We start from the raw sequence: 12,981 nt of genomic DNA on the forward strand, positions 1-12,981 counted from the left end.
AATAACAGAAGTATCTTAGATGGGATTCAGGGGTTGTATACAACCAAAATGTTTTTCATTTACCTAGTTTTAATTTTACATATAAAACAACAATTGTAAGTATTAAGCAACTGTTTTCTCTAAATAGTTATATCAGTCTTCTCACTGAGTCCACCATTGTCCATCTTTCTAGCACATTCATTTATTCAACATGGTTTGCTCACCTCAGTGGACATTTATCTAATTTCTATGATGTGCTTTGCTGACTACTACGCACAGCACATTTTGCATACTCCTCAATTCCTACACTCTCAGAAGAGAATGAAAGTAAAACAAGGCAATAGCATTTTAGTATTCTAATGAAAATAGTTACAACCTTAATGAATCTCAATGAACCCTAAGGCAGCTGGACCACATTATAAGAACCAGTAACCTAAACATCTCCTGGAGGCCAAGTGTGTTCACAGAATTTTTTTTTTTTTTTTTTTTTTTTTTTTTTGCTATGCAAACTGAGGCTCCAATATTGTCCTGTCACATACTAGTTCTCTGTTTATAGTTTTAAATAAAGCTATAAAATAAAGCTATTTAAAATAACTTTAAATAAAGCCTTTGAATAAAACAGATAATGTATAAAATCATATATCACACTACACAGTCTCAAGAAATTATGAATTTCTTCTCCTCTGTTAATTGCATTGAAGGACTTCTACATATTTTTTTTTTAAGATTTTACTTATTTACTTGACAGAGATCACAAGTAGGCAGAGAGGCAGGCAGAGAAGGGGGGGTGGAGCAGACTCCCCACTGAGCAGAGAGCCAGATGCCAGGCTCAGTCCCAGGTCCCTGAAATCTTGACCTGAGCTGAAGGCAGAGGCTTAACCCACTGAGTCACCCAGACGCACCCTACACATCTTTGAAGTGTATTTTCCACATCTGTGTGGATATGCAGTCTGCTCTCACACAGCTTCACACTCAGTCAAGTTCCTTGTTAATTTTATTTTCCTCAGAAGAAATATATTTTCTTTACTACTCTTCCCTTCTGCCATTCACATCATGCTCATATGGAATTAATGTGAAAAATTAAGGTTGTTTAAAGGAGGAAGAAAATAAATTTCTCATTGTGGTAACAGATATTAAAAGGTAAATGTTTCCATTCCCCAAATATTTTCCTAATAATAATAAAGAAGAAAAATTATGTAGTTATTCTAAAGTATTGGGTTATTTTATTGAAACTACCGAGGATATAATATTCAATTTTGTTTTCCTATATCCAGTAAAACTAATACAAAGAGAAATTATGCTTACACGGCCAATAATTTTAGGTGAACTTAAGTGTATTTTCTTCACAAATCCATGAGGTACATTAAATTTAAAAATAACTTCAACTGCTGAAATTCATAATTGGGAATTGAGTTGCATTATTTTAAAATTTAAGACTCTTTCTAAACTGTTTAACTCCTTTTGTATATAATTATTCTTGAGAAAATAAGAGGAAAATGTTTACTATGAAATTTATGTTACTCTATTTGAATAATGTATTTGCAAATTTGTAATAAAATTCACAAGATCTTCCAACATTCACTCCAAATAGACAATATTTACAAAATTTAGTAAATAACTTTTAAAGAAAAATTAATTTATTTCAAATGAAAATTGATCAAAACTTTTTGTTTAATCATCAATATTACACTGTATGTTCACTAAGTAGAATTTAAATAAAAACTTTAAAAAATATATATATAAAATATTTGTTTTAACATACAACCATGTAAACAAGATTAAATAAAATATATTATTTCACTAGTTCACAATATAAAGGGAAAGAGTCTTGTCCAAAAACCAAATATATTAAACTACTAAAGACAAAAAATAAAAACTTTTATGATTTTAACAACAAATACAATATTTGCCATTTGATTATTTATTTTTAAGTTATCCTGTCAACTTGGCAAGATTGTATTATGAATATATTAAACATACTACACATAATGTAATAGAATTTATTTGTATCTCTTTAATGTATTTTATTTATTTATTTTTTTTTTTTAAAGAGCAGTTTCTTTTTTTTTTTTTTTAAGATTTTATTTATTTATTTGACAGAGAGAAATCACAAGTAGATGGAGAGGCAGGCAGAGAGAGAGAGAGGGAAGCAGGCTCCCTGCTGAGCAGAGACCCTGATGAGGGACTCGATCCCAGCACCCTGAGATCATGACCTGAGCCGAAGGCAGTGGCTTAACCCACTGAGCCACCCAGGCGCCCTTTAATGTATTATATATATATATTTATATATATATATATATATATATATATATATATATATATATATATATATACTTTTGAAAATTCTGGAAACATTTTTCTCTAATTTACGCACATTATTTGAGTGATGCTACATGTATTCGATATCATGTAAAAATAAACTCAATTAGTATTTTTAACATTACAACCTGCACATTCAAAGCAGTGGAAGGTATAAAAAGAAGGCCTCAATGAATTGGCAGTAAAAAGTACACCTACAGATATTCAAGTGTCATTCAAATTATCCCAAATCAAGTAATGACCATTCCTAGGAATTGTCAACAGCATTTTTAGGGATATTTATGAAGGTTTTCTTTAAAGTCAATTGAAAATTGCATATAAATGTTTGGTGGCTAATAAAAACTTTTAAAAAATCTTGGGGCGCCTGGGTGGCTCAGGGGATTAAAGCCTCTGCCTTCGGCTCAGGTCATGATTCCAGCATCCTGGGATCTAGCCCCGCATTGGACTCTCTGCCTAGCAGGAGCCTGCTTCCCAATCTCTCTCTGCCTGCCTCTCTGCTTACTTGTGATCTCTCTCAAATAAATAAATAAAATATTTTTTAAAATTCTGCGGGCATTTTGTGGCTCCACATGTGAACTCAATCTAAATAAAAATAGCCAAAATTTTCAAATAATTTTTAAAATAACTCAATTATTATAATATTCCTATAAAATGTAGAGAAAATATAATCAAATAAGCCCCAGTTATTTGGATATATGAATTGTTGGAATACATCTTATCGAATTTCAAGTTTCCTAGTACTATATATAAAATTACTGAGTTTATTTATGGAGGAATTCCATTTATTAGATTTTTAAGAATGAAATCATAACATGACCACTACAATGTGTATATTTATTCAGAAAAAAAAATCTTTGAATTTTAAAAATATTGATTAATGCTTTTATTTTGAAATCACAACTTCAGTCTTAATTATAACAAATGCATTAGGCTCTTCTTTCTCAAGTATTAGAAGATTTTCTCATGAATGATGCAAAAAAAGATAATTCAAGTATATGTTTGTATGCAAAAAGATAATTCAAGTATATGCTTCTATGCAAAAAGCTGTTTTTCAATGGCTGTTGAGCTCATACCATTTTCTGAAGTGATTTTAATACTTAAACTTTAAATTCAAAATGTTATCTTGGAGTTTAAATTAGAAATCAAGAAAACTTTAACACTATTTTAAAATTTGACCTAAAAATAAAATTTCAGCAGTTAAATAATAATTCTTTTTTACTGTATGTTCATTCTATCAGAACAAATAATCTGAAGAAAGTGAAAGAATTAAGGACACAATTTAGCAGTAGAATTTGTCAGTTATTCAAGTAAGAGCTGGAAGTGGTATAACCACTTCTTATACATCATATAAATTAATTCAGTGATTAGTGTGCCCTAAAATCATACTGGTTACCATGTGTTTTGTTTTTTAAGCTTAGTCAAATGTTTATGTATTAGTATGAGAACAATTCTGCCATTCTCAGATGCTCTTCCTCGTCCCATCCCCACCCTCTCTTTGATGATGAATCGAGTGTGTGTCTTCAGTGGATATAGGAAATGAAGTATTCTCTATGTACAGCACAATCAGATTCTCTTTTACTATTCCTAAAGTGTCATTTATGCTGTAGCTCTTCTCTAATGGACTCAAACTGTTTCCTAAGCAAAAACAAAAACAATAACAAAATAAAACAAACAAACAAAAAACCCAAACAGAATAATTTATATAATACGTTGAAATTAGGACTGGAATTAAAAATAAAACTAAAAAAAGAAAAAAACCTCAGGAACGGAATGTACAGTTTTTTTATTTCTATCAGCAGCTAGGTATTATTGTGATCTCACTAATTTTGTGTCAAATAGCTAAAGTTTCTCCATCTTTATTCTATTCATCATAAATAATTCTGAGGATTATGCTAACCTCTAACTCAGTTCCCTGTTGTTAGCTGAAAAAATCATTTTCCTCTTTGTATTCTCCACAATATACCTGATGTATTGATGGTGCAAAGTAACCACTTGTAAACTAAGTAACTGATTTAAAAAATAATCATTGAATAAAAATGAGCTATTCATGAAAGTACAGATATTGTATAACCAAATAACCAAAGAAAAGTATAGCTATCCCTAGTACATCCATTACCTCCTTCCAAAATTCTGTGCAGTTATATTACCTTTGAACAAAAACCCTGATGATATCTGTGTTTAGGTTTATTAGACTTCTTCTTTTTTTTTTTTTTTTTTTCTGAAACACAGAATCCTGGGATCACGGCACTAAATCATTGACTATCATTCAGTATAATTATATAAAATAAACCCAGAAGCAAACAATCAATAGTTATAGAGATAAAACTTCATTCAAAGAAACTTTTAAACATTAGCATTTTCCTTTAATAACTTTACCAGAAACCTAGGATTTTGGTTGTTGCTGTTGTTGTTTATCTTGTGATAATACACTTAGCCTATTACAATTTTGCTTCATTCTATCCCATGAATTCCAAAAAAAAAAAAAAAGGTGTCTAAAGGCTGAGTGCTTACTTATTATTATAGTCCATATTGCTGTAATCCCTTGAATACTGTAGACCAAAATAAATATTTTTAGAATTACACTACTTATCTCCAAATCTTAACTGTTTCAAACGTAAATTATGAGTCATAAAAATATAGCACCTTATTGACAAAATGAAATTGATTTTTCAGTGTGTTACTGAAGAAGAAAACTCTCAATTTACAGTTTTTAGTTTTAATTCTTTTCTAACTCAGAAACATAACAGATATGAATTTATACATTCTAGAAAAATATTTTGTTTTTATTTCACGCTCAATACATAACAAACTATACCCTGTCAAATTAACAATTATTTTATAGAAAAATATTTCTGTTAACTTTCCAAAATTTCTTAAAATAGCTACTTACAATCCAAAGTCCATCATATTTCACTTCTTGATAGAAAATGTTGCACTCATCTGCCCACCAATCAATGCAGTTCGGATTAGTAAAATCAGGGAATACTGTTAATCCTGGCCATACCTAAAAGAATAGATCATTCACATATACACATATAAAAAAGGAAAAATAAGTAAGTAATAATACAAAGTTAATGAGTGCAAAATAGTAAAAAATATTAAAGTTACAACACTGAATTTCCTTAGGTACCTGTGATCCATGTACCATTTATATTTATGATAATCTTAGGCCTAATTTAAAATGCATTTAAGTGACAATAAAGTAGAGAGAGATCATAAAGCATTTAAAAAGCGAAAAATACAACAGCATGGAAAGAGGCTGCTCTTTTGACTGCAACTAAGTTTTTTTCTCAGCATCCTAATAGTTTAGGTTAAAAACAAAAAAAATTATGTAATATATTCATTGTTTGATAAAAGAAAGCATACTATTTAATTTCCAAAGACATTTGCTTCCAAGAAATTCAAGTAAAAAAGTCTTTGTATATTTATTTTTTTTAATAAATGAGAATATGGCATTTGTTCCAAGCATTTTTATGATTATTAGCTCATTTAATCTTTACTAAAACTGTAGGAGAGAGGCATTATGTTTTAATCACCACTTTACAGATGAGTTATTTACTATAATTAAACCCACCTTACAGATGAAAGGAGTGATAAACAGAGAAATTAAATACATTTAGGATCACACCACTAATATATGACACAGAAGGAATTCAAACATAGCAATAACATATCTGAGTCCATGCTATTAAACACTATACATACTATGTTGTCTCTTTATGATTTGTGCTTCTTCAAATTATCTACTTATTACTTAAAATAATGATAGGCAAGAGAAATTCAATTTCAGATGAACTGAAATAAATCATACTGTTTTATACACAAATTATGCATATTGACTAACTGATCACCCATATCAAATGGAGCAGGTCTTAATAAAGTATATTCTGTGAGATATTAGTAGGCATTATGAGGAAGAAATTCAGCTTTTATCTCCTGATGGAGCTCATAATTATTTGAATAAGACTTTCATCAGAAATTTTTACTTTAATGAATGTAATAGAATGTGATTAGGATATTCTTCTTTATTGTAAATAATGCTATAATAAACATTTTTTTATAAATTGACATTATCTCTTATTTTATTTCCTTTGATTAAATTACAGAAGTGGAATTACCAAGTCAATATATCTAGACCTTACAGTTTTTTATATATTTTATAAGACAAACAAAAGAATATATAAATAAACAAAAGAATGTTTATTCTGGTTAAAATTATGCTTTGAGATATAATCTGTTTCCTAACTCTGTTTTTATTAGCTTCATGACATCAGGAAAGTTACTAGGTCTTTTTCAAATTCACTTTTTTCACCTATAAAGTAATAATTCTAATCATAGCTACCTAATTATTTTATTGTGAGAATTAAATATAAATCATAAACTTTAATACCCAACATAAAAGTACTCAATTTATATAAGCAACTAATTTACCTCAAATTATTAGAATTTTTGTAATCTAAATTATATTTTGTTAGTTTTGTTTTAATTATATATAGCACAGAAAATTACCTGCCTTCTTACAAGAAATGTTTTAGAGATCATTGAAATATTTCCTCTGTCTAAAATTTCTTTACACAATTAAAATACCAAGTCCAGGTTTGAAACCAACTAGGCACGCGCACACACACACACACACACACACACACACACTTTCTTATAAAAACTTTGCACAACAGAAAATCTTAACATTACAACTTTAATGAATATCATAATTTACCTCTCCAATAACTGCTGTAGTCCCATCTGATTCATTTACCCACACATTTTTTGCATTTCCCCTATCATAGGTCTCATATGCTGCTCCATTGGTAAGCTTATCTATTGAAATTGCAGGGTCCTAATAATAGAGAGAAGAAACTATAGAAAATCTATTAAGTTACAGAAGTGTGAATACTAAAAACATATTAAATATATAATGTTATTACCAAGATGATGACATATTTCTGTCCATTGTTATGTAAATCTTGAACAAATTCAGGGAGCCCCTGAAATGCAACTTTATCATAAGTAAAGTCTTTCTTGGCTTCCATATAGTCAATATCAGTGACCTGTGTATCCTGAAATTAAGTAGAGTATATTTTAATAAGCAATAAAAAAAATAAGCAATATTGAAAGAACTCTAATAACTTCAACCTTTAAGTCCAATGAATTTTTTATAAATTTATTGATTAAAAAGTAAATTTACTACTCTTTAACTGAAAAAATATAGAAGTAGAAAAGTAAAGGTATGGGACACCTGGGTGCCTCAGTCGGTTATGCATCTGGCTTGGGCCTAGGTCATGCTCCCAGGGTCCTGGGATCAAGTCCCGCATCCAGCTCCTGGCTTAGCAGGGAGCCTGCTTCTCCCTCTGCCTGCTGCTCCCCCTGCTTGTGCGCTCTCTCTCTCTCTCTCTCTCTCTCTCTTTCACAAATAAAATCTTTTTTTACAAAGTAAAAAAAAAAAAAAAAAAAAAAAAAAAAGTAAATTTACTTAGATCTCCTCTATTTCATCAAAAATGCTGTTGTAATTATTTATAAAAGTAATTTTTCTTAGGGGCACCTGGGTGGCTCAGCGGGTTAAAGCCTCTGCCTTCCGCTCAGGTCATGGTCTCAGGGTCCTGGGATCAAGCCCCACATTGGGCTCTCTGCTCAGCAGGGAGCCTGCTTCATCCTCTCTCTCTGCCTGCCTCTCTGACTACTTGTGATCTCTATTAAATAAAATATTTTTTTTAAAAAGTAATTTTTCTAGTTCTAAAGAACAAAAGCATTAAATAATTATTCACACTTGTTTCATATGTTTTACATATGGGAATCATTGTATAGAAAACAAAACAAAGGGACACCTAGGTGGCTCACTCAATTAAGCATTCTGCCTTCTACTCAGGTCATGGTCCTGGAGTCTCAGGATGGAGCCCCAAGTTGTCAGACTCCCTCCCTACTAAGCAGAGAGTCTGCCTCTCCCTCTGACCCTCCTCCCTCTCATTCTCTCTCTCTCACTCTCTCTCAAATAAATAAAATCTTTTGAAAAAAAAATATACGTATTACGTAAAATACGTTAAATTTTTAAAAAAGATTTTTGTTTGTTTATTTGAGGAAGAGAGACACTCTGAAGCCGACCCTGTACTGAGCACAGAGGCTGACATGGGGCTCAATCCGACAGCTGTGAGATCAGGACTTGATCTGAAAACAAGAGTCTGACACTTAACCAACTGAGCCAACAAGATGCCCCTAAATATTTTTTTTAATTTTTTATTTTTTATAAACATATATTTTTATCCCCAGGGGTACAGGTCTGTGAATCACCAGGTTTACACACTTCACAGCACTCACCAAAGCACATACCCTCCCCAATGTCCATAATCCCACCTCCTTCTCCCAAAACCCCCCAGCAACCCCCCAGCAACCCTCAGTTTGTTTTGTGAGATTAAGAGTCACTTATGGTTTGTCTCCCTCCCAATCCCATCTTGTTTTTTACCTTTAAAAGTATATCATCTGTAAAAAACAGTATATATTAAAAAACTGAATGTGATGTTCAGTTAACTATGTATTCTGTTCTAGTATAACTCATAATCAGTTCTTAGAATTTCAGTAAGACCTGTTCTTAGGTATGGATTTGAAAAATGCTTTATCATTAAAATGCAGTTTGATATTCTATACATTTATTGTTGTGTGATAATATTTAACTTGGTGTATATTCCCACAAACCCTTCATCCCACTTACAAATGGTATGCCAGCATCCCGGTTTCTTTTTACTACTTCTTTCAGTACATCAAGTGACTTATAATTCCAGCGACTCAGTTGGAATCCAAGACTCCAATATGCTGGCATTGCTGGTCGTCCAATGAGCTTGAAGTAAATGGATATTTGATTAATTTTAATAAAGAACATTACAATTATTATTAATATGCTTTGTTTCTTACTCTGTTATCTGTTATTTACTTAAGTTAAATTACATATTTTGAACAAAGATTTAGTGTTACCTGAATTCTGGGTCCTGCATATTCTGTTAGAACTTTATGTTTTGTCACTCACATTTGTTTATTTTGTTTTAGAAAGTTAGCTCTTAAGAAAGCAGCATTTGCAAAGATATATTTTTCCCAGCATGGAAAATTAAAAAAGAGAATATAAAAATAGCATCAAAGAGAAAAAAAGTATTGTCCCAGCACACTCTCACTTCCTGTAGCAACAGAATGAATGAATGAGTGAATGAACGGTCTTCATTTAAAAAAAAATGTTTAAAACTAGATAATTTCTATCCCCTTATATTTTCATGCTTATTTTTCTCCTTTTCAAAATATTAATATTTTAAAATATTAATAAAATATGTTCCATAAATCTACAAGCCACTTATTTTATCAAATATACGTATGTCATTCACATGCAGGGCTTTTCCCCCATGGGCCAAATAGAGTCTCTTCTCCTGCTTTCTGTGACCCAAAGAATCTGGTGCTCAATGCACACCAGCAACAGCATACCAGTGTGTCATCCTAACAAAGGATACTATTTTGCATATGGAAATATGGGTGTAACTAATAATAATTATTTTCACTGAGTATTAGGTTATATAAAGCTTGTAATATAAACTTTATTGGCATGATTTTTTAATTAGGTGCATATCTGCATATTTCATGATTTCTCTATCACATATGTTTAAAAAACCACAATGTAACATTTTTTAAAAATAACTTATATTGGGTTATAATCGATTCATTAAACATTAAATTTATTTTAAAAATAAATTACTATCAAAACTAAAAAAATAAGCATTTTTAAACTCATTTCATAAACACTTCATGTTTCATGGAATTTCACTAAAGATTTGGACATGTAATTAAAATGTCTGTGGATTATACATGTATAGGACATAATTTGTTTTTAATAAAAGTATACAAAATATTATTACATATATTAATTCATATATTTTTTATCTTACACTTTATATATAAGCATTGTTTTCAAAACTATTTGGTCAGTCAAATGAAGTAAATTTTAAATTTTAAAATATTAAGACAGCTTGTGGGTTAGCTTATACAGAAAAAAAATACGCAACTACTGCTGACCACAGAATTCACTTAGCATATAGTAGAGAGCAATCCCAGCTAATAATTCACAGAGCTGATGTCAACTTCTTTCAAAAATGTGCTATCCACTGTTTAGATGTTGTAGTAACCATACAGCTTCTTACTCTCTACATAACTTAAACCTCACTTAAATGCCACAGTAATTAATAGCGCTGTATTCTACACCATGATTGTGGGTTATTGCTCAAATTCAAGCCTTTGCAAGGCTACTCAGAAAATGATGGAAGCAAGCATGCCACTATACTATATGTATGCTGCATTTATACATCGTGCATAACTCAAACGCAACTACTGCTGACCACAGAATTCACTTAGCATGTAGTAGAGAACAATCCCAGCTAATAACTCACAGAGCTGATGTCAACTTCTTTCAAAAATGTGCTATCCACTGTTTAGATGTTGTAGTAACCATACCCAAAGTCTACATAAAGCTCAGCCTAACATTGTAATTATGATTTAGTATTACAGACTGTAAATTTTGTGGGTTTTCTGAAACTCATATTTATTAATAACAATTTTGGAATTATTAGACACTGTAAATTATTTACTTGTGTAAAACCCTACCTACTCTCATTTCACATTTTGGACTCTAATTAAAGAAAGTTTTTTTATAGTAATTACCTCTCCTGTAACATCATTGTAGCAAATGGGAATTTTATTTCAAAGCTATATCAATAAAACATTATTTTTAAAAATGGAATAATCCTTAAATCTTATACTTATTTTCCCCCACCAGGGATTATATAAACCAATACTCACAAGAGAACAGTTGTATAAAAGAATTATATAGGAAAAATACAAAATTATATTTTAGAAGCAGTCTCAAGGTAAGCACTGGATTGCTTACCTCTCTATGACCCATCTTGGACTTCGGTTCATGAACACATTACTTAATAGGAAAGCAAAATTTGCTTAGAAGATGTAAGGCTTCAAACTATATATCAGAATCTGCCCTTCTATGCCTAAGCATCAGATCCAATTTTCTTGGAGTTTACCTACTGTGCATTAACAGCAAATTTCACTAGCCTTACTTATAACTCACTTGCCTTTTATCAAAGGGATGTATGACCTATACATCCATTGCCTATCCTCAGCCTTAAAGATCGGATACTTTCCTTTGCTTTATCCCATAAAAGTAGGTCATGAATAAGTAAATATTTACTATGCAACATTTCAAAGAAATCCAACTCCTGAACTCAGCTGCCTAGAAGCAAGAAACAATTTGATATCAGGAATATAGACATTTAATATATGCATAAGCTTCATGGTATTGGAAAAAACAAAATCCACCTACCTATGCCTGAAAAATGGTAGGATTTAAAAATACATTTAGCTAAGAGTGCCCAGATATCTAACATAAAATTAGACGTGAGATGAAAGAAATGTATAGTAGAAAATAATTTTATAAAACAGATGTAGAATATACCTCTTGATACTGTTGAACTACTTGTTCTGGTGTATCTCCTAGAAAGATGTAAAAGTCCAGAATTCCACCAATAACTCTGTAAGTTATTATTGGAGTAGGCTGGATGAAAATTTCTACAAATAAAATTAAAAGAGCACATATAAGTAATAAAAATATGCACAGTAATAAAATAATAGCTGTGCTTCATATTAACCACATATTTTTACAGAGATTTCTAAATAATTAAGGTAAAATAAGATACTGAAAATAAGAAGAATATAGGAGAAAAAGAATGCTACCAAATATGAGGTTTATGATAGGATATCCCAGATGTTTCTTCTTACATATGTTGTCATAATCTTTCCCTGAATCCCCTGCATAGCAAGAGATCAGTCCTTTTACAACAAAAATATTTTTTTCTAAAATTCATTTTAAATAGTTGTTGTAATTGAAGATTCTCTAAAAGATCATATTATCACATGTTAATATCTAAGAAAACACTATAAAAGTGTTTATTTTTTTTTCCCAATGTAGACAATAATTGCCTTGATAACCATATAATATAGTGTTCTTTCTGGGACATGGTTTAATTTTGTAGCTTTTTATTATCACTGATTTATCTGTTAAACATTAGTATTGCATGCACAATGTTTAAAAAATATTCTACATTGGGCACCTGGGTGGCTCAGAGGGTTAAATCTTTGCCTTCGGCTCAGGTCAAGATCCCAGCATCCTGGGATCCAGCCCCGCATTGGGCTCTCTGCTCAGCAGGGAGACTGCTTCCTCTTCTCTCTCTGCCTGCCTCTCTGCCTATTTGTGATCTCTGTCTGTCAAATGAATAAATAAATCTTTAAAAATATATTCTACATTACTTGAATTATGATAAAATAAAAAAATTAATCTTCTTTCTTTCTCTCCCTATATGGACATTTCTCTTTTGTATAGTAGTGGTATATTAACTTATCTTAACAAGTGAAGCTATGAAATAGGAATAAGCCTTTTCATGGTTGTGTTTCAGTTTTGCTCTGAAGGGAAAAGAAAGTACCTGAATGTCACAACACAGTACACTCTCCCCAAAATAGAAGTACTGATATGCAAAATTCTATTGTCATACTATGAAAACTGCTTGTAATAATTTCACATAGCAAATCATGAACAATAAAGTTTACTCTGACATAGAATATCTGTGATTGAAATAAGAGAGCAGTTCTAACATT

At 30.8% G+C, this 12,981-nt stretch overlaps 1 protein-coding gene across 1 annotated transcript in view; it reads right to left on the minus strand.

Annotated features, from left to right (window-relative positions):
- Positions 1-12,981, minus strand: part of SI (sucrase-isomaltase) — a gene marked incomplete at both ends in the record, with an annotated part of 103,707 nt that overhangs the window by 72,057 nt on the left and 18,669 nt on the right. Inside the window, 5 exons of the mRNA XM_082738358.1 lie at positions 5,189-5,302; positions 7,016-7,135; positions 7,224-7,355; positions 8,999-9,124; positions 11,786-11,898. Coding sequence (XP_082594484.1) covers positions 5,189-5,302; positions 7,016-7,135; positions 7,224-7,355; positions 8,999-9,124; positions 11,786-11,898 — 605 coding nt within the window. The remainder of the gene's footprint in view (positions 1-5,188; positions 5,303-7,015; positions 7,136-7,223; positions 7,356-8,998; positions 9,125-11,785; positions 11,899-12,981) is intronic.

This window comes from Mustela nivalis (assembly GCF_964662115.1).
Source record: "Mustela nivalis genome assembly, chromosome: 1".
Taxonomy (NCBI): Eukaryota; Metazoa; Chordata; class Mammalia; order Carnivora; family Mustelidae; genus Mustela; species Mustela nivalis.